Consider the following 22,816-nt stretch of genomic DNA (forward strand, 5'->3'; position numbering starts at 1 on the left):
TCAGTGGAGAAGAAGCTCCAAAACAAGAACAAATGCAAGTTTGACACTGACAGTGAAAAACTGGCCTTTACTGCCAACGAAGACAAACCACAAGACCTCAGTGTGTTCTGGGCAAAAACCAGGAGATCATCAAAAATAAAACAGCATTTAGAAATGAAACGTCCAGCCTCTGCACACACAGCAGTGGAGCTTATTTGACTCTTTATTTATCTTATTTTTACCAGAAAAGAAAAGAGTGCTGGAGCTCAGAGAATTAGTTTGTGTTTTAACGGTTAATGAAAGTGAGGTGGATCACATCCTGACCTCCAGCCTGACCTCTAACAGTGAAGAGTTTCTCTTTTTGATTTACTTACATAATAGAACAAAAGAGCAAGTGTGTGTGTGGTGAAGGTGGGGTCACAGTGATAACATAATAATGAACAAACTGGACAGAATTATCATTGGGTGATACATTTGTCTTTGGCTTCCTGTTCCCATTCTTTGATTTCCTCGTCGTGATTTTCCTTCAATTTTTCTAATTCCTCCTTGAGATGTTTTTCTTTGTAGTCTGACAGCTCCTTCAAGAGGCCATATTTCTCCTTCTTATCTTGAATTTGTTTCTCGTGTTCTTGCTTCAGAGCCTTCATCTCCTCGTCATGTTTTTCCATCAGAGCTGCAAAGTCCTTGGTGTATCTCTCTCTGAAGTCATTGAATTCCTCTGCCTTCTTTCTTGCCTCCTCTTCATATTTCTTCTTCATATTCTCCATTTTTTTCGTATATTCTTCCTCTAATTCTTTTCGCTGTTTTTCCTCCTGTTCTCTTCTGAGTCGATCTTCTTCTTTTCTTTTGTTTTCATCTTTCTTCCTTTCCTGCTCGTACTCTTCCTGGAGCTTCTGAAGTCTCGTTCGCTCCTCCTCTCGTCTCTGTTCATCTTCATGATGTCGTTTTTCCCACCATTCTGTTCTTTCCTTCTCCCAAGCCTCTCGCTGTCTTCTCAGCTCTTCTCTACTCTGCTCCAGCTGCTGGTCAACATTTTCTTTCAGTTCTGATTCTGATTTTATTTTTTTCTCCAATGCGTCAAGTTTTTGTTTCCATTCCTGTCGTTGAACTTCCTCCTGTTCTTTCCTTTTCCTTTCTTCTTCTTCTCTCCTTTCATTTTCTTTCTTTCTCTCCTCACGCTCTTTGTTAATGTCTTCCTCCTTTTCTTTGAGAAGTTTAGCTCTCTGTTTTCTCTCCTGTTCAATTTCAGATTTCTGTTCTTCCATTCTTCTTCTCATCGCTTCCATTTCTTCTTCATGTTTTCTTTCCAGCTCCTCCTTCTCTCTCTTCATCTCTTCTTCCTTCTCCTTCAAAATCTTCTCCACTTCCTTCTGTATGGCTGCCTCGGCCTCTTGGAACATCTCAGTGGTGTAGCAGCCTCCTCCATTTGTCTTCACCATGGTCTCCACCTTGGTCAGCAGTTCACTGACTTGGCTGTGGTTTTGTTTATCATAGTTATTAAACACATGGTATCTTCCTCCACAGTCAGAAATCAGTTTCTTGAATGAATCATCACAGTCTTCTTGAATGTAGTCCTCAATGGTCCGCTTATCCCTCTCTAATGAATCTCCTCTTGTGAAAAGAATGATGGTGAACTTTTGAGAATTCTTCCCAAAGCCTCTCTGGATCAGCTGTAATGTCTCCTTCTCCTCTGGTGTAAGTCGACCAATTTCTAACACCAACAGGAAGACATGCGGTCCTGGAGCCAACAGACTGATGCATTTCACCATCTCCTCACTAACCTCGTCATGGGACAAGGTCGAGTCAAACAGGCCAGGGGTGTCGAGCACAATGACAGGACGACCGTCCACCTCACCCTCTGCCTTCTGACAGCACTTGGTGACAGATGTTTGGCAGGCTTTGGCTTTAAATGAGTTTTGGCCCAGAATAGTGTTCCCTGATGTACTCTTTCCCTTTCCAGTCTTTCCTATCAGGACCATCCTGAGACACTCTTCACTCCGTTTGCCATCATCACCTGCAAAATCAGAGGACATTGAATTATGTCATGTTCATTAAATGTGTGTGTGTGTGCACGCATGTGTGTTTTGGTTGTTGTATTTGTGTACAAAAAAAGGTGCTCTTGGTGAGGGGGAACAAAAACAAAATGATGGTGGCGCCAGAGGCCACTTACTGGATGGTTGTGGTCTGTTGGCAGGTCCAAGGCGACCCTCGTGGAAAAGGAAAAGATATAAAGAGTCAGACTCTGCCCTGATGAAGGCCAACGGGCTGAAACACGTCGGCAAGCTTTACCTCTCTACTCTTTATCCCACTTTTCTTATCTTTTACTTTTCCACGAGCGTCGCCTTGGACCCTCCAACAGACCGCAACCATACAGTAAGTGGCCTCTGGCACCACCATCACAAGTTAAATCATATCAAAATACTTACAAGTGACCACAGTCTGCTTTTTCAGATCCTCCAGTTCAGTCCGTTGCGACTTGATGCATTTCTCTAGTTGACTGATCTTATCTACTTGGGTAAGGTACAACATCTCTGTTGTGTAACCACATGGTTTATCCTTGGAAAGTCTTATTTTGTCCACAGCATCCAACACCTCAGGTACTTGTTGTCTGTCCTTGATGTTGAGGACAACGTATCGTCCTCCATAACGCTGACAGAGCTGCTGGATGTCCTGGTCCTTACTTAGAAAGTTAACAACAGTTGGAAGGTTTGGATCTGACTCCACAGTGAACAGAATCATGGTAAAGTCATTGACCTGAGAGCTGAATGTGCTCTGGATGGTCTTTAACTCTCCTTTGTCTTCATCAGTGAGGGGACCCACAGGTATGACCAGGACGAAGGCGTGGACGCCCTCAGGATCACAGAGGGAGACATACCTGAATGATTCCTTCATCACTGCCTCCTGAGGTTTTCCAGACAAGGCAGGAAGCTCCACCAGGGAAAGCCGACGTCCACACACCTCTCCCTGATTCTTCACACACACTGCAGACTCAGAGCCTGGATCAAACATCTTCTGGCCCAAAATGGCCTTGGCTGCTGAAGTCTTCCCTGCTCCTCTCCTCCCACAGAGCACCAGGTTCACACACTCTGGTCTCACAGTAGCTGTCTCTTCAGTGGAGGTGAGGCAGCTCTCATTGTTTTCTCTCACAATGTTCTCCATCTTCTCCATTAATAGTGTACGGTCATCTGATGACATGCTGTAGTGCTTTCCTCCACATTCTTCAAGGAGCTGTCTTACAGATGAACTTGTTCCACCTCCCTCATGTGTGGTGATGACCATGGAGTGTTTAAAGGCCTCTTGACCAAACAAACTCAGGACGTTCATCAGAGTGAGTCTGTTCTCCTCTGTGAATTTAGAAGGCTTCACTAACAGCAACAGAACATTTGGTCCAGGAGAGCAAAGATCCACGCAGTTCTTCATCTCTTTTCTCACTGTTTCCACAGGCAGACTGAAGATGTCTGGAGTTTTCACCACTGTTAAAAGTTTTCCTTTCCACTCTCCACAGGCAGTCAAACATTGCTTTGTTGGGGAACGTTTTGGTAAATGTAAAGCTTTGTTTCCTATTATGAAGTTGCCAAGAATTGTCTTTTTTTCCTCACTTTTCCCCAACAGCACAATCCTGAGTCCAGATGCTGCAATAAAAACACAAAAGAAATGAAAACACCCAACATCCCAGTGAGTGTGTAGGTGTTGAAAAGTGACAAGTTGACAAGAGTTTTACAAACCACAGGAATGAAAAACAGTCCCAAGTTAATATAACAATACACTCATGATCAAAATTTTAAGACCAGTTGAAAAATTGCAAGAATTTACATTTTGCCCTGTTGGAGCTCAAGAAGGTTCTAAGTAGAGCTTGAAAATGCAAAAAGAAGAAATGGGAGTGACATAAAAAAAAATTGAGTAAGCAATTTATTGCAAACAACCATTAAACTGAAATAGGCTGTTCATCAGCTGATCAAAAGTTTAAGACCACAGCCACAAAAATGTGGATTCAGTGTCATTTTCTGTCAGGTATCCACACTGTCATGACCTCCTGATGGCAAAGGCAAAAAAGCTGTCTGTCTTTGAATGAGGTCGGATTGTTGAGCTGCATAAGCAAGGCCTCTCGCAGCGTGCCATTGCTGCTGAAGTTGGAGGCAGTAAGACAGTCATTTTTAACGTCTTAAAAGATCCTGAGGGTTATGGAACAAAAAAGTCAAGTGGTAGACCCAAAAAAATTTCACCGGCCCTGAGCCGGAGGATCCAATTGGCTGTCCGTCAAGACACGGGACGATCCTTGGCCCAAATTAAGCTTGTCACTGGTGCCAACTGCAGTCCCATAACCATCAGAGGGCATCTGCGAGAGAGGGGTTTTAAGAACAAAAAACGTCTTCGAAGGCCTCGTCTCCTTAAACAGCACAAAATTGCCCGTTTAGAGTTTGCACGAGAGCACCAAACATGGGACATTGAAAAGTGGAAAAAAGTTTTATTCTCTGATGAGAAAAAATGTAACTTTGACGGTCCTGATGGCTTCCAACGTCACTGGCATGACAAGGAGATCCCACCTGAGATGTTTTCTACACGGCACAGTGGAGGGGGCGCCATCATGATCTGGGGGGCTTTTTCCTTCAATGGAACAATGGAGCTTCAGGTTCTGCAGAGGCGTCAAACGGCAGCTGGCTATGTGGAGATGTTGCAGGGGGCATCCCTCATGACTGAGGGCCATCGTCTGTGTGGTCATGACTGGGTTTTTCAACAGGACAACGCTGCAGTTCACAATGCCCGCCTGACAAAGGACTTCTTCCAGAAAAATAACATTACTCTTTTGAACCATCCTGTGTGTTCACCTGATCTAAATCCAATTGAGAACATTTGGGGTTGGATGGCAAGGGAAGTTTACAGAAATGGACACCAGTTCCAGACAGCGGATGCTCTCCGTGAAGCCATGTTCACCACTTGGAGCAACATTCCCACTAGCCTCCTGGAAACACTAGCATCAAGCATGCCAAAACGAATTTTTGAGGTGATTAACAACAATGGCGCAGCTACTCATTACTAAGTCCTTTTTTGAAATTTTTATTTCTATTTTATGGGTTTTTGGGTTTTGTTGAGATATGGTCTTAAAATTTTGATCAGCTGATGAACAGCCTATTTCAGTTTAATGGTTGTTTGCAATAAATTGCATACTCTTTTTTTTTTTTTTTTTTTTTTTTTTTTTTTGTCTCACTCCCATTTCTTGTTTTTGCATTTTCAAGCTCTACTTAGAGTAGACATTACAAAATGTAAATTCTTGCAATTTTTCATCTGTTCTTAAAATTTTGATCAGGAGTGTACTTGATGAACTCAAATAGATCCTTTTTGATTATCTTTTAAGGTAACACAGTTAGAATAATGACAAGGTGTACTTAGTTTCATTCTGACATGAATAAATTTAAACCCAGATTACCCAACATTAGACCAGCTAAAAGCCCTCCTTTTATCACCCAGCTCAGTGTCAGTGTGGAGGAGACACTGAAGAATGGGTTCAACACCGACAAAACAATCAAACTGCTATTAATTTTTTTAGTAAATCTTTGTGTTTGACACATTCTTTCGATGATAAATTGTTGAGGTCATATTGAAAATTGTTCTCCTCTTTACAGTCACTGTATTGTCAGGGTTAATGAACAAAAAGACAAAGCTTTAAAAACTGAACACAACATGGATGCAACACAGACATAAAGGCTAGCCAAAGTTCTCAGATGCTGTGATTTCCTTCTGGCCTCACTGAATTCACCATGAACTCTTCACCTGAATAGTTCATGATGTTGTACATGGTATCACTGTCATCCTGGACCATCAAACATCCTGTGCGTCATCTGTTCTGTGTTATCATGTTTGGTTCAGTAGATATGATGCAAACTGCATAATTCAGTTATAATGGAAAGTGAAATGGCTGTTGTGGCATTTTTGTGATGACTGTTTCTGAAAATGTTCAGGGCCCCAAACTCTACAAGTGTAATAAGAGTCATGCTTTTATCAATCATTGAACATATCACCTCAAATTAACTGTAATCTTTGATCAGCAGCCTGTGTTGGACCAACATAAGCCATACGTGCTCTGTGGGAGTGATGTATAATTAATATTGTAACATAATTTTTAAGATGACGTCACAGATTTCAGGCTGGATGTTAAAACCCTGAAATGAATTTACTCACGCTGGTCGACAGAGCTTCCCTCTGATGACAGACTGTGTGTTGTGGTGGGTTTCATCCCTGTAAAAAGATGATACCATCAGTCAGTACATCACCATCCTACACAAGAGAAAAACAAAACTACATTTGTGATGAATTTACATACAGTTCAAGACGGAGCTTGTTGCTGCTTGTTGTAAAGAGATGACATCGTCAATGAATTTAACTTTTTACATAATGCTTTAACTGTGTTATAAATCATTATTAGTATATGGTTCATAATGTTCTCCTGCACTTACCAGCAGGTGTTGGTGTTTGTTGATCACCAGCTGCATCCTCAAACACATCACAGCTCAAAGGCTCTCCATTGTTCTCCTTCACTACTTGACCCAGGCAAGTTAACAGCTCTGTGCGTTCAAGGTTCATTTGGTTCAAGTGTCTGTTTCTACATTGTCTGATCATGTCCTTTAAGGCTGGATGTTGCATGTAGTTTCCAGTTGATCTCTCCTCTCTGGGTGATGATATCAGTACCAGTGAATGATCAAAAGAGCGCTCACTGAAGGTTTTGAGGACTCTGTGTAACCTCAGTTTCTGATCCTCAGTGAAGTCTTCAGGCTGTAGTACCAGCAGGAACACATGAGGTCCAGGGGCAGAGAGGCTCACACAGCTTTCTACATCCTGTGTCAGTTTGTCTTGAGAGATGCTGGGAAGCAGCAGATCTGGAGTGTTGATGAGCGTTATTTTCTTCTCCTTCAGCCGTCGACTCTCTCTCAGACAGCATTTAGCTGCTCTCTGAAGATCAAACACAGTCTCTCCCAGTATGAAGTTCCCCACTTCACTCCTGAGAGTCCAGCTGTTCCCCAGCAGCACAACCCTCAGCTCAGACACTGAAATAAAAATGCGAAGTTAACAAATGGAACCAAACTAAACGTATGTCACACAGGTAAAGATAAAAAAAGATTTTGATTTAATGCCACGATAAATGATTTAATTTAACTTGTGAGCTTCAGATACCAGAGAAAACTGCAGCACTTCAGAGCTGCTGCTTATTGCTCAGACACTTTCAACTGCCTCAAGACAGCAACGCAGCAACACTGCAGCTGAGCACAGCTCATTTTAAGAGCAACACACCCATGGAGCTCAGATGGACACAAGACACTTTGCTATTTCCACAAGGTTAGGGTTAGGGTTAGGGTTGAGTCGCACTTGGAGAAGCTTTGCACGAGGTGGAATAACAGGAGCCAGAAACTGGAAGATCAGAGGTCAACCAGAGCAAGCGGGGGCTGTGACATTTTGACTCTAAATGAAGTTATTCATAAAACTTCTATCACAAAACATGGGAATTAATAAACTGATTAAACCTCATCGTTTATGTCTACCTGTTATGAGACGTTGGAAACTTAAATCTTATGAATCATAAAAACACTTCTGGTTCAGCTCAGTTTAACTCACTATAAGGTGGAATGAGGTCATAGCTGATGCTGCGCTTCCTGGATCTCACATCTTCTGTCTCTGTAAGATACAGAAAAATAAATAAAGTTATATCAAACCAGGGTCAACTTAAAGTTCATTTGGACTGACATGTTTCAAATAATCTGTAGACTTTAGTTAAATGTACGCTAATATACATGGGAAAGTGGCTTGAGCTTCTCTAAAACACTGCAACATGGCCCCAAAAACAGCTGTATGCAATTCCATTCAAATCTATTCATTTGTAGACAGCCACATTCAGCACAATGTGCTTCACAAGTCACATAAATACACAACCTAAAATTTGATGAATGTCTGTTTAGCTGTAAATGAGCAAAGCCGCTGCTGTTTAAGTGCAGGTAGGACACAGGATTTAATAGGGGTCTGAACTCAACTTTCAAAATATTTTATCATGGAGGAAAACACAACAAGGAATAAAATACAGGACAAAACAAAAGTCAACACAGTCAGTGAAATGTAATGATCTGTCGGCACCAAGTGGAATTTTAATGTCATTACACCACTGGAATAACGAGCAGCTAGAATGAAGCAAAAACTAAGAGAATAAGATGAACCTCCTGGATCCCTGAGGACAAAGTGGGTCAGTGCAGCAGCACACAGAGAGATAAGTCAGTGAACAGGAGTAACATTCACAGTTAGTTCAGCTTCAGAAAAGGAGTGTCTGGACTCACCAGATGCTTCAGTCGCTGCCTCTGCCATCGTGTCACTGAACTGGAACCCAGCAGAGAGAAACTCACCTGGAGGAGAACATGAAGAAGCTTCATGAAGGGAGGCGTTCCATGTAGAAACCGCACATTTTAGAAATGTGATTCACTCATTTCAGTCCCAGCAGACCTTCATCAGAGTGTCAGAATAGTTTCCTGTGCACTGAGGCTCCAACTTAACCCATGCACACAACTGGAACTGCAATGACTTCATATTAAAAGATGATTGATGTTTGTATCCTGTAACTCTCCTTTTTGTAATACAGTCACTCTATATGGATATTTCTCATGCATGGTTTGTGTATCGGGCCACTCATTGCACTATAAAGGCTGCACTGTGGTTTAGTTCATGTTTATTTTTGTAGACCACTGACATTTTATAATATCTGTAATATTACATAGTCATAACTTTAACAACATTCTTGACTGTTGCCTTGAGTTTTCATCAATGGAATGGGAATCATTTTGGATTTATAAATTTAATTTAGCTTCACCAAATGAACTGAATGAAAAACTGTTTTTCCTGTAGTTGTCAGTCAGAGGAAGAGGAGGAAACTCGCTGCTATCACAACGACATGCCGACAGAGAAACAAGTTTAATTCACATTGGACTGGTTCTGTTGTAAACTGAGTCCAAGCAATAAAGTAAAATCTAGATTGTAATCCTAGCTGGAGGATATGGCATTTAAAAGGCGCATCAGCACCGCACTGTATTATAGAATATGTGTAAGAAAATCTATTCGAGCAGCCAATCAGGAGACTCGACTGCATCACGTGATTACAGAGAATTCCTGAATCTGCAAGACTTTTACATTTAACTTTCCTGCCGTCCAGAGAGTGGTGTGGTCATTCTAATGTCCTTAAGCTGTTTTGGTTATGTAAACTGGTGTTTGTGCGTCCATGAGGATAGGTAAGTCACCTAGGCCACCAAACTTACCTTATTTACCTTTAAAGTTAAATGGATGGGCTTTGTATATAGTTTAAACCTGTTTAAAGTTATTTTTTGTAGTAAGGTCGCCATTGCTATTTAGCTACATGCTATTAGCCTTAGGTCATTGGATGTTATGCCCACTGTGCCTTCAGCCCACTAGCGTGCAGTGCAAGACTGTGCCATTGCAGGAATTTACTGTTCAACTGTATGGACATTTAGGTTAAACATATTTTGAGTGTGTGGGTGTGTGTGTGTGTGTGTGTGTGTGTGTGTGTGTGTGTGTGTGTGCCAGTTTTAGATAACAATAGTCACGATTAGTTACCAGTTCATTAGTATTCATTTTGTATCAAATAGTAATTGTTAATTGTCTTAGTTATTGCACATTAATATTGTTATTATACTAATTGTCATCATCATCATCATCATCATCCTCAACCGCTTATCCAAAGTCGGGTCGCGGAGGAAGCAGTTTCAGCAGGGGACCCCATACTTCCCTTTCCCTAGCAACATCCACCAGCTCTGACTGGAGGATACCAAGGCCATCCCAGGCCAGTGTGGTGATATAATCTCTCCACCTGGTCCTAGGCCTGCCCTGGCGCCTCCTCCCAGGTGGACGTGCCAGGAAAACCTCCCTTGGGAGGCACCCTGGTGGCATCCGTACCAGATGCCCGAACCACTTCAACTGGCTCTTTTCCACGCAAAGGAGCAGCGACTCTACTCCGAGTCTCTCACGGATGACTGAACTTCTCACCTTATCCCAAAGGGAGAGGCCAGCCACCCTCCTGAGAAAACCCATTTCGGCCGCTTGTATCCGCAACCTTGTTTTTTCGGTCATGACCCATCGCTCATGACCATAGGTGAGGGTACAAACCAAGATTGACCAGTAGATCGAGAGCTTTGCCTTCTGGCTCAACAGTGGCTCTTTTCGTCACAACAGCGCGGTACAGCGAACGCAATACCGCCCCTACTGCTCCAATTCTCCAGCCAATCTCACGTTCCAATGTTCCCTCACTCGTGAACAAGACCCCGAGATACTTAAACTCCTTCACTTGGGGTAAGAATGCAGTGGGCATTCCACCGGTTTCCTGCTGAGAACCATGGCCTCAGATTTAGAGGTGCTGATTCTCATCCCAGCCACTTCACACTCGGCTGCGAACTGGTCCAGTAAGTGCTGAAGGTCACAGACTAATGATGCCATTAGGACCACATCATCTGCAAAAAGCAGCGATGCAATCCTCAGCCCACTGAACTGCAGCCCCTCTCCTCCATGACTAGGCCTCGATATCCTGTCCATGAAAATCACGAACAGGATTGGTGACAAAGCGCAGCCCAACACCAACATGAAACATGTCCGACTTACTGCCAAGAATCTGGACACAGCTCTCGCTTTGGGCGTACAGGGATTGGATGGCTCTAAGGAGTGCCCCCCTCACCCCATACTGCATGCGGCACCCCCCACAGAATATCCCGGGGAACCCGGTCATATGCCTTCTCCAGATCCACAAAACACATGTAGACCGGATGAGCATACTCCCAGGCCCCTTCCAGGATACCTGCGAGAGAAAAGAGCTGGTCTGTTATTCCACAACCCAGACGAAAACCGCATTGTTCCTCTTCAATCTGAGGTTCGACTCTCGGTCAAACCCTCCTCTCCAGCACCGTAGAGTAAACTTTCCCAGGGAGGCTGAGGAGTGTGATGCCTCTATAATTGGCACACAACCTCCGGTCCCCCTTTTGAAACAGGGGAACCACCACCCCGGTCTGCCACTCCTTCGGCACTGCCCCAGCCTTCCTTGCAATGTTGAAGAGGCGTGTCATCCACGACAGCCCCTCAACACCCAGAGCCTTCAAGCGTTTCCGGACGGATCTCATCAATCCCTGGGGCCTTGCTACTGGGGACAGTTGACAGCTCTGCGCCTTTCTTCATCTCCAGAAAATTTGGCCGCAGGCCATGACACGATTACAAAATCGATCACTGACCAAGGGCCAAGGGTGCACTGGTACCACGTACACTTCTGAGCATCCCTATGTTCAAACATGGTGTTCGTTATGGACAATCCATGACTAACAATAACAAACAACCGCTCGGGTTCAGATCAGGGAGGCCATTCCTCCCAATCACGCCCCTCCAGGTGTCTCCATCATTGCCTACGTGTGTGTTGAAATCTCCCAGTAGGACTATGGAGTCCCCTACTGGAGTCCCATGTAGAACTCCATTCAGGGGCCCCAAGAAGGCCGAGTACTCTGAACTGCTGTTTGGTGCATAGGCACAGACAACAGTCAGAGTTCCCCCCCGCCACATCCTGTAGGCATAGGGAAGTGACCCTTGACCCCCCACCGGGGTGAACTCCAACGCAGTGGCACTTAGCCAGCGCCTCACCCCCTGGGCAACTCCAGAGAAGAACAGAGTCCAACCCTTATCCAGGAGTAAGTTTCCGGAGCCACGGCTGTGCGTAGAAGTGAGCCCAACCAGATCCAACTGGTAGCGCTCCACATCCTGCACAAGCTCTGGCTCCTTCCCCCCCAAGAGAAGTGACGTTCCACGTCCCCAGAGCCAGCCTCTGCCGCCTGGGTCTGGTCCGTCGAGGCCCCCGGCCTCCACTGCCACTTAACGGGCAGCGCACCCGACCACATTATACTAATTGTGTCTTTTTTTTTTTTTTTTTTTTGCTTAATTTGTGACAGAACCTCATACACCTACACACACACCTATTGACTTTCACCTACGCCTGTAACCTGGTGCAACCGCTAATTGCTCTGTCTACTGTGCTGTACTATTGGATCAATTTAATAAATCTTTGAAAGTAAGTTTTGACCGACACCCAGGGGCAAATGTTATTCAGATATACTACATCTGTGTCATTCTATGAAACGGGTGCCATTTGGGTCCACAATTTTTGATGAGGTGCATAAGGCACAAATAATGTGCCAAAGTGTGTTTCCAAAGCTTAAAGCTATTAAATCAAGTGTTCTTGTTAACATTATATATGAGAAAATACTATTTGTTAACAGTAACATGCTATTTTGAATCATTTTTCATTAATAAATGGTCATTTTCACATGTCCGTATTTACCATCATGACATTTGCATCTAATATATAACCAAATAAATGTTATATTTTTATCAAACCGTTATTATTTTCAGGAGTATATGTGTGTCATTCTATTAAACAGGTGCCATTTGTTATTAGATATACTACTACAGTCCTTTGCTAGTCCTCAGCTACAACATGATTCAGATTATTGTTGCTCTTCTCTGTGTCCAAGAGCAACACACTCAAAAGATTCAACACAGATTTTTAAAAAATAATTTAATATAATAATAATAATAATTTAATTTCTCCAATCTGTAAGCATTTGAGATTCTTATGAACAACAGTGCCCAAGTGAAGCAGAAATCCTGACAGAATAACGGGACTAAAGTCACCACGGATGTGAGAAATTAAATAGTTGAGCTTCTGCTCTGTATGATGTTGTGTTGATTAATTTAAAGCTTTGCACCAGGTGGAATAACAGGAGCCAGAAACTGGAAGATCAGAGGTCAACCAGAGCAAGCAGGGGCTGTGACATTTTGACTAAAAATGAAGTTATTCATAAAATTTCTATCACAAAACATGGGAGATAATAAACTGATTGAACCTCACAGTTTATGTCTACCTGTTATAAGACGTTGGAAACTTAAATTTTATGAATCACCACAACAGTTCCAGTTCAGCTCAGTTTAACTCACTATAAGGTGGCAGGAACTCACAGCTGCTGCTGCGATTCCTGGGTTTCACATCTTCTGTCTCTGTAAGATACAGAAAAATGAATAAAGTTATATCAAACCAGGGTCAACTTAAAGTTCATTTGGACTGACATGTTTCAAATAATCAGTAGACTTTAGTTAAATGTACCAGGTTTATTGATGTGCCTCTTTTGCTGCACAGACAACTATTATCTGTCAAGTTTTCCATTTGGTTTTCAGTTCAGTTCAACTATAATCTACTGTCATTATACAATGCTGAGGCAAATACAGTATATAAATATATGCATGTAAACGTAGTCACTGAAATCACTGAAAATGCCCATCCATCATTGATGCACATTACTATCCTGATAATGAGCTCCAAATAGCAAAGAAAACAGCAGCACTGACTTCAGAGCTGCTGAGACAGACACTCCCTGGTCCTCTCACCCTATGCATGCTGGGATATGCTCCAGCCCCTCACATCCTTGATTAGGAATATGTTTGTAAGGTTTTGTAGAGGTAAGGAACATGGATGGACAGTAATCTTTGTAATACTGTGTTGGTAGTCCTACTACAGCTGAAATATTATGGCAGCAGCAGCATTAGGAGTTATTAGTAGTAGTATTAACAGTATTTGTAGTATTAATATCAGCACAGGTTAAAAAATAACCTTGGTCTGATTTTTTTTCTTTGTGAAGGGATTCTAATTTCTGTTAATCTGTCGAAAAGGCAAAGGTTCTCATATGATACACAGAAAGTTCATTGCATAGATATCTGTCAGATGAATAACTGAACAAATTGTTTGAAACTTCAAATCTCGATTGTCATTATTTATCTTGAATTGAAATGATTTTGACAGCCTGTTGCACAGTTGTCATTGATTTCAGCCTCTAGCAGCCGAGCTCGCCTCACAGAGGTTACCTGAGGTCATTGATGATGTCATCTTCAATCAGAGCTCCGACAAAATTCATAAAAGTCATTTGCACACTCAGCTCAGTTTTGCTCTGACAGTAACTTTGTTCATGTTCAGTTTGCACATCTTCATACTCCAACCTCCCCTCACTGCATTAAGAACATCATAGGATATCCTGTTTTGTGTATTACTGTTCCTGTGCAATGTCTTCATAAGCTGCTGCTGTAACACAATAACTTCCCCATTTGGGATCAATAAAGTCAGTCTGTCTCTCTGTCTGTCATTCTAAAGGGAGAATCTACAGTATTCTGTGTTGTTTGAGTTGCTCTGATCATTACAAGCTGTGACTCTGTTCCATCTGATCACCTGAACTGTACACACGGCTCACAATTATCAGCAATCATTTAATAATTTGAGGATGCAGCCTTTCCTACATTATTCATAGTGTTTTACCTATTTGACAGATTTACCTTTTTTTTTTTTTTTTAACTTATTTTTACTTATTCGACACAAACTCTCTTTTGATTTGAGTTTACTCACCAGCCGTCGAGCGCCGTCAGTCCAAACAAATTAAAGGGAAAGTAAAGGACTGAACCAGAGTTACCAGGCTGGTCCGGGAACATTCCAAACAGGAAAATCACCACAGCAGCATACGTGTATCATCAAAACTATGTTGGATTGTGTTGTGATGGTGAGAAACAAAAGAGCTATTTAACTGTAGAAATGCTCAGGGTTTGAAATCTGCTGTCCAGTGCAGCCGTGGTTCACAGAACTGAGGCCAAAGCAGCTGCTTTTTGCATGAAGTCACTGCCCAGCCACGCACTCGGGTTTGACCTGGTCTTGTTCATTTGAGGACAAAGAAAGTAAATATACCTACAATAAGGTAAACCTGCTCAGGTAGTCAGTAAAATACAGTGGATTCACCTGAAGGAACACTGAAGTGTGTCACTGTGTAGCTCATGGACACACACACACACACACCCAGGCCACTTTAGCCCTGCACCACAGCTGTACCCACACCTCTAAAGCTCTTCTGCTCCCCACACAGCTGATCTGAGCCTGACAGCATCACAGCAAACACAAGTTTAAGTGTCAATGAACCAACAGAGCTTCAGCTGAACATTGCTGTGTGCAATCAGCATGTGACTCCATGTATTTCTTTGTTTGATGTGAGGTTTCAACAAATGACCAGTGATAATCAGCCCTCTGCTCTCTGTCCATGCTGCTGAAATATGAGCCAAAATAGATCTGATGAAAGCTGTTTTCTCTGCTCTCTCTTAGTCGTGCATTACATACAAACATTAGGTGTTGTGAATGTGACAGAGAGCTGTATGTCTGTTAAAACAGTTTTCAGAAGAACAGTCGTTCCTTCTGGCTGGTCAAAGACTCAGTCATGCAGTAAACACCTTCAAACTTCACTTAATATCCTTAATATAATAGCAGAGTGGTGCTGCTACATTCCTACAGGATCAACTGGCACATCACAAAATGGCAGTCGCTGCACACACTACATCTCCCAGAATGCCTCAGCTCTCAGACAGGTGTAGGTGCTGAAGCCACCGGACTTGAGGTGGAAGAAGACACACCTGCTGAGTTTCTGAAGAAGCTTTTTCCCTCTGCCATGTTCTCAGTGGCCTCTTGGACTCTGTGTTAGCTGAGTGGTCTGTTAACACCCTGCTACTGGACAATAAGCATGGGCGCCGTAAATGGGGGAAAAGTTAGGACAATTCCAAGGGCCCTTGCCTGACAGGGGCCCCAAAAAATAGGTAAAAACTAATATAAAATTATTAAACCATCATCGAGTAAATAATTTTATTTTTTTTCATGGGGCCCAAAATTCCTGGCGGCACCCCTGACAATAACACTGCAACTTCTCTCTGAAATTTCTATTGGTGCCTGTTTTTGTCAGTTGTACTGCACTGCCCCACCCTAACCTGCCCTGCTGACTCACACAGGACTTTTTTAAGAGCCAAATTTCCTGCAAAACACCATCCAGTCAAACAGGCTCAACACACACACACACACACACACACACACACACACACACACACACACACACACACACACACACACAGACTTTTGTTTTTATTTTTTGTTTGCACAGCTTCATACTGACTCTACTCTTTAGAATGTGTTTGAAAACTATGAAGATCATGAAAACTCTTTTGGATATATTTTCTCTTTTTGGCAATTATTCCTCCAAAAGCTCCTCCTACTGCTTTGGCAAGTGCACTTGAAAAAGCTCATGTGTTCATCAGTATGAAAACCAAAATATTTAACTTATGACTCCCAGCATAAAACTGATCAAATCAAATGGATATGGTAGAATACTTATCATTTCACTTCCAAAAATTCTCCCAGAAAAGTGTTGCAGCATATTTTAGTACCACCACATCATTTGAAACACTGATATACTGAAACCAAGGTCTAATCATGTTGTGTAATAACATCCAGCTCATTTTAATAGACAGTTTTAAACACAAACAGCAGGGGGCGTCACAGAGATCGTCTCTCTCCATAAACACTGCAGTCTGACTGGATGTCAGCAGTTAAAGGTTTTCTGCAGCTTTGGAGCAGCAGCCACACAACCTCTGTTCTTCCCTGATGAACCACTAGATGGCAGCATCAAAAAGAAGAGGTCACTGTTCACATCCGTGTTGCTCTTTGATTTGAAATCCAAACATTTCTGTGATCTTAAGTTGCAGTTGAAGGTACAAAAATGTATCGATGTAAACCTATTATCCTCATTTCTATTCTTCCACAGCCATGAAGAGAAACTGGAGAATAATCAGCAAAAAAACGGCAGAAAAGTGACAAATGTGCATGCGACATATTTTAAATGTAAGTACTAGTATATGCATGAGATAGTATAGGTCTATACAGCTGAAAAAATACGAAACAATAAACAGAGAGACAAACTGTTGGTGGTACACTCAATGGACCTCCACACACACACACACACACACACACACACACACAAACACAAACACACACACAGTTGTATTTCCATCACTTCAGAGGACATTACATTGACTTACATTCATTTCCTGGAGATTTATCCTAACCTTAACCCTAACCACTACCTGCCTAACCCTAACCCTAACCCTAACCCTAACCTTAACCTAACCCTAAAGTTATCTTACCTTTAAATCAAGTCTTCACCCTAAAATTTGATGATTTTCACAAAGGGGACGTGCTTTTTGTTCCCATAAGGGAGGCGAGTCCCCACAACATGACTGTGTAAACAGATTTATGTCCCCACAACATTAGCAATACCTAGTACACACACACACACACACACACACACACACACACACACACACACACACACACACACATCCAGGAACACACTACCACTGGATACACATAACTTTATGTTATTCTGTTGAAGTTAAAAACTCATAAATTCAAACTTTAAATGATCTTGTTTGGTCTCTGATCTTGTGCAGTTGTGGTTAACTTGTGTTACACTGCCATCTAGAGGTTCATCAGAGAAAAACACGAGTTGTGTTGTTGTGGGCCTGATGCTGCAGCTCCGAGGCTGCAGCCACAAGAAACATCAGTGGTGTTTGACACAAAAGGTTGTGTTTCATATAAAGGCAAAGGCTATTAAATAACATAACTGCAACCTGTCTTAACAGCATTCATCTATAATATAATTAATGCATTTGATTTATGACTCAAGGACCTCAAAAAACTAACAAGATGACAAATATTAATCATCTCTGGTTGAAAAAAATTAAACCTGAGAACAAACACAAGACATGGACTGAATCTAAATGTGGTTTAATGTAATCAGATAAAAAAAATATATATATGTATTTATATTTGACACAAAGTGAAATCAGTGTATGTCATTCTTCAACATTTTACTTTTCTATAATGTGAAATATTCCATACAATTTATATGAATGTAATATCTGCTGTAATATTTGTGATTTCTCTGTTTGATGTGGGCCCTTCATGTGTTTACACTCCATCCTGTAACATTTCAGCCTCATGCTGTTCATCATCACAAAACAATTTTAACTGCAGCAGACTTTCAGGTGTTGTGCCTTTACTGACCCGCTGTGTGTTCACGCTGATAAACTGAACTTAACAGGGACCAGTGGAGGACCAGTGTTACAGTTTACAGGAGTATTTCTTGTCCAGGCAGCAGCTAATTCAGTTTGACATTTATTTATGAGTATTAAATCATTACAAAATACAAAAGCACACAGGTCAACAAATGGTTTACCTGTCAAACTAAACTGTTACATTTTCATAATTTGACCGGAAACATTTGTTCAAGTCAAATCTATCATTTCTGGTCATGAGCCCAAGTCGAGTTTCAGATGATCCAATCCAATCCAATCCAACTTTATTTGTAAAGCACTTTAAAACAGCCACAGTGGACCAAAGTGCTGTCCAGAAAATATATAAATAAAGTTATGAAAAACACAGCTCACACAAGGCTTTAAATTGAAATATATATATATATATATATATATATATATACACACACACACATATATATATGTGTGTGTGTGTGTGTGTGTGTGTGTGTGTGTATATTATGGCATGCCGTTTAGGAAAATATTATATATATGGAATGAAAGTCTGAATATATGGAATGAAACTTGAATATTTTGAATGAAAGTCTGAATATATGGAATGAAAGTCTGAATTTATGGAATGAAACTTGAATATTTTGAATGAAAGTCTGAATATATGGAATGAAACTTGAATATTTTGAATGAAAGTCTGAATATATGGAATGAAAGTCTGAATTTACGGAATGAAACTTGAATATTTTCAATGAAAGTCTGAATATATGGAATGAAACTTGAATATTTTGAATGAAAGTCTGAATTTATGGAATGAAACTTGAATATATGGAATGAAAGTCTGAATATATGGAATGAAACCTGAATATATGGAATGAACGTCTGAATATTTTGAATGAAAGTCTGAATATATGGAATGAAACTTGAATATATGGAATGAAAGTCTGAATATATGGAATGAAACTTGAATATTTTGAATGAAAGTCTGAATATATGGAATGAAAGTCTGAATTTATGGAATGAAACTTGAATATTTTGAATGAAAGTCTGAATATATGGAATGAAACTTGAATATTTTGAATGAAAGTCTGAATATATGGAATGAAAGTCTGAATTTACGGAATGAAACTTGAATATTTTCAATGAAAGTCTGAATATATGGAATGAAACTTGAATATTTTGAATGAAAGTCTGAATTTATGGAATGAAACTTGAATATATGGAATGAAAGTCTGAATATATGGAATGAAACCTGAATATATGGAATGAACGTCTGAATATTTTGAATGAAAGTCTGAATATATGGAATGAAACTTGAATATATGGAATGAACTTTTGAATATATGGAATGAAATGTGACGCCATCACTGGCGCCATCTTGTTTTTCAATGTGCAAGCACGGATGTTACTCCAAGAAGTTAAGTCTGTAAAAATGAGTGAGTCAGCACGCAATCTGGTGGCAGCGATTCTAAGCAATGAAGAAATCATTAACACCCTGGCGAATGCTTGTACGGGCCAAAATAACACTAGTAATCGGTCATGAACACCGTTCTACTGATGAGGAAGTTTTTTCACTGTTTGATCGTGGAAGACTGAATGCAGTGAACCCCACAGGCCAGATAGCCACTGCTTATCCGAGAGAGATTTATGGCCATATGCACAGTAAAACAGGCGTTAACACTGCAAATGAAATTCTTACTTGGCTAGTCCTCCTTCCACGCGAAAACTAAAACTAAAAAGCAATTTAACAGGCAGATGACATTTAACTAAAGGGGACATTCTTGTGCACTCAAGCCTCATTTTAATGCAGCTGTCAATCACTGAAGACGTATCTCACATCATACTTGACCTGATCACGTTCAGGCACAGATTATTTAATTTTTCCAGCGGGTCTGAGAGGATCGAGCTCCGCTTTGGTGGATAAATCAACCAGTAAAATTTCTGTGGTGTTCCTGTTATAACTGCAGCGCGAACATTCACGTAGTGGCCTATGATATTTCTATAATAACTGTATCGCGTCTATAGTGAATAGAGAGAAGGCGTTTAATCGCGCCGGGGCACAAAATGTAAGAAAGGCTGGCGCCTCCGAATTTTATATGGAAGAAGAAATCCTGCATATTGTTAATACATATTTTAGAGACCTCCCAAAATTTATTGCATCATGTTTTTAGGGGAGTTCATGTGTTATTAGGCTAAGGGAAGATGAGCTCCTCCTGGCTCCCCTGTCCCCTGTTCCCACCCTCCAGGTAGACAGTTTGTGTTTTTATTCATTAACCAGCTGCTTTATAGCCGACCTGCACTCCAGTTTGCATTTGGCCCACCAGCATATTCAGACTTTCATTCCATGTAGACTTTCATTCAAGTTTCATTCCATATATTCAGACTTTCATTCCATATATTCATGTTTCATTCCATAAATTCAGACTTTCATTCAAAATATTCAAGTTTCATTCCATATATTCAGACTTTCATTCAAAATATTCAAGTTTCATTCCATAAATTCAGACTTTCATTCAAAATATTCAAGTTTCATTCCATATATTCAGACTTTCATTCAAAATATTCAAACTTTCATTCCATATATTCAGACTTTCATTCAAAATATTCAAACTTTCATTCCATATATATAATATTTTCCTAAACGGCATGCCATAGTGTGTGTATATATATATATATATATATATATATATATATATATATATATACAAATAAAACAAGTTAAAAGATGTAAAACATGAATAAAATACAGCCATGCAGAAAAAAACAACAAAATCAGTAAAATCTTGAAAGAATATTATAGTTGCACTGTTGTTTCAATGAAAGTTTCAATCCAGAAGCTTTTCCTTTTTTTTTTTAATTTTTTTTTTTAATATTATTTATCTAGTCTGTAACCAGTTGAGATTCTTATGTAGGCCACAGTAACAGTCTGGGCAAAATGGAAATCACAACTGAACAATGGGATTAAAGACATCAGGATGTAAGAAATTAATCAGTTAAACAATCTGTGCTGTATTATGTTGTGTTGATTAATTTGCTCCTCATGAAATGACTGAAATGAAATGAACTGGACCACAGAGCGATGGAACATAGGTTACCTGGGGAAAACATGGCACCAGGATGCACCACCTTCCTACACATTGTTGCAGACCAAGAACACCCCTTTATGGAAATGGTAAACCCTAAAAGCAGTGGCCTCGTTCAGCAGGACAATGCACCTTGCCATGCTGCAAAAACACTTCAGGAACCGTAATAAAAACAACAAGTTAAAGGTGTTGACTTGGCCTCCAGTTCCTCAGATTTCAAGCCATTCAAGCCTCTGTAGGATGTGCAGGACAAACAAGTCTGATTCACGGAGGCCCCACCTTGCAACTCTCAAGAATTAAAGGATCTGCTGCGGACGTCTTGGCAGCAGATACCACAGCACACCTTCAGAGGTCTAGTAGTCCAGTAATTTTAGGCCAAAATTGGGGTCAACCTAGGACAAATTGCAAGAGAAGCAAACTCAACTGATTTTGTATCCTCAGTTTGTCCTGAGTGAGGGTAAAAAAAGTCCCAAGAAATCCCATTGGTGGAAAGTTTTGAAAATCACCTATTTATGACCACATATTACCAAAAAACACTGTTTTTAACACACAGGGGAAAGGGGTTCAAAAATTATTTTCAGATATCACTATAAAAATTCACAAGTTGATTACACACACAAAGACAAGAAAAAAAGTCAATTACGAGTTCTTTGAATTATTCTGTTTACACATGCATATCACACATTATCTGATTTGATATGCGCTAATAAGGAATATAAGGAATAAATGCCAGAAGAGACATTTAAACAGTGAATTAAAAGGTTGCTATATATATAGTAACCTTGAATTAAAAGGCTACTATGTAACAGTGAATTAAAAGGTTACTATATATATAGTAACCTTTTAATTCACTGTTTAAATATCTGTTCTGGCATTTAGTCCTCATATTCCTTATTAGCGCATATCAAATCAGATAATGTGTGATATGCATGTGTAAACAGAATAATTCAAAGAACTTGTAATTGACTTTTTTTCTTGTCTTTGTGTGTGTAATCAACTTGTGAATTTTTATAGTGATATCTGAAAGTAAAATTTTGAACCCCATTCACCTGTGTGTTAAAAACAGTGTTTTTTGGTAATATGTGGTCATAAATAGGTGATTTTCAAAACTTTCCACCAATGGGATTTCTTGGGACTTTTTTCCCCTCACTCAGGACAAACTGAGGATACAAAATCAGTTGAGTTTGCTTCTCTTGCAATTTGTCCTAGGTTTTTTCATAAAATGACTGGACTATAGTGGAGTCCACACCTCGACGGATCAGGGCTGTTTTGGTGGCAAAAGGGTGACCCACACAATATTAGGCAAGTGCTCATAATGTTATGGCTGATCGGTGTATATATAGTGCTGCATTCTTGGCAAGCCAGCCAAGAGAATTATAGAAGAAGTGATTTTACTTGTTTTTCACACCACACAGACATGAAATAGTTAGTTTTTGCAAATAAAGAGGTCGTAGATAGAGAGAATATTAAAGTACCTAAACACCTTTCAGCCTGTACTAATAAATTGCTCCTCTGAATCGAGACTCTGATCTACAGTATCTATCTATCTATCTAGCTATCTATGAGAATGGATCTGCAGTGAACACCTTTCAGCCTGTACTAATAAATTGCTCCTCTGAACCTAGACTCTGGTCAAAGCTATCAATAGATATGTATATAGTGCTACAAAAAGGCAAATTTGGCACAAAAATAAGCAAATTTATTGTAGTTTCACCATACTAAGGCCAGACTACACAGGCTGATTTCAGGCGTCAATAACATGTTTGAGTTCATTTGTTAGACCAACA

At 40.6% G+C, this 22,816-nt stretch overlaps 2 protein-coding genes across 4 annotated transcripts in view; both read right to left on the reverse strand.

Moving 5' to 3' along the window:
- Positions 1-13,014, reverse strand: part of LOC115364843 (GTPase IMAP family member 8-like) — a 39,840-nt gene extending 26,826 nt beyond the window's left edge. Inside the window, exons 1-2 of the mRNA XM_030059478.1 lie at positions 12,988-13,014; positions 8,295-8,360 (exon numbers count right to left, since the gene is read on the reverse strand). Coding sequence (XP_029915338.1) covers positions 8,295-8,322 — 28 coding nt within the window. The 5' untranslated portion in view covers positions 8,323-8,360; positions 12,988-13,014. The remainder of the gene's footprint in view (positions 1-8,294; positions 8,361-12,987) is intronic.
- The window catches only part of LOC115364836 (GTPase IMAP family member 8-like), a 30,029-nt gene continuing 7,431 nt past the window's right edge, over positions 219-22,816 (reverse strand). Inside the window, exons 3-7 of one of the 3 annotated variants that reach the window (XM_030059468.1) lie at positions 7,585-7,644; positions 6,432-7,019; positions 6,157-6,213; positions 2,406-3,611; positions 219-1,993 (exon numbers count right to left, since the gene is read on the reverse strand). In XM_030059468.1, the coding sequence (XP_029915328.1) occupies positions 438-1,993; positions 2,406-3,611; positions 6,157-6,213; positions 6,432-7,019; positions 7,585-7,644 (3,467 nt within the window). In that variant the 3' untranslated portion in view covers positions 219-437. Of the gene's footprint in view, positions 1,994-2,405; positions 3,612-6,156; positions 6,214-6,298; positions 6,314-6,431; positions 7,020-7,584; positions 7,645-22,816 lie in introns of those variants that run through there. The other 2 variants (XM_030059469.1, XM_030059470.1) reach the window with 2 other exon arrangements.

The sequence above is a fragment of the Myripristis murdjan genome, chromosome 9 (genome assembly GCF_902150065.1).
Source record: "Myripristis murdjan chromosome 9, fMyrMur1.1, whole genome shotgun sequence".
Taxonomy (NCBI): domain Eukaryota; kingdom Metazoa; phylum Chordata; class Actinopteri; order Holocentriformes; family Holocentridae; genus Myripristis; species Myripristis murdjan.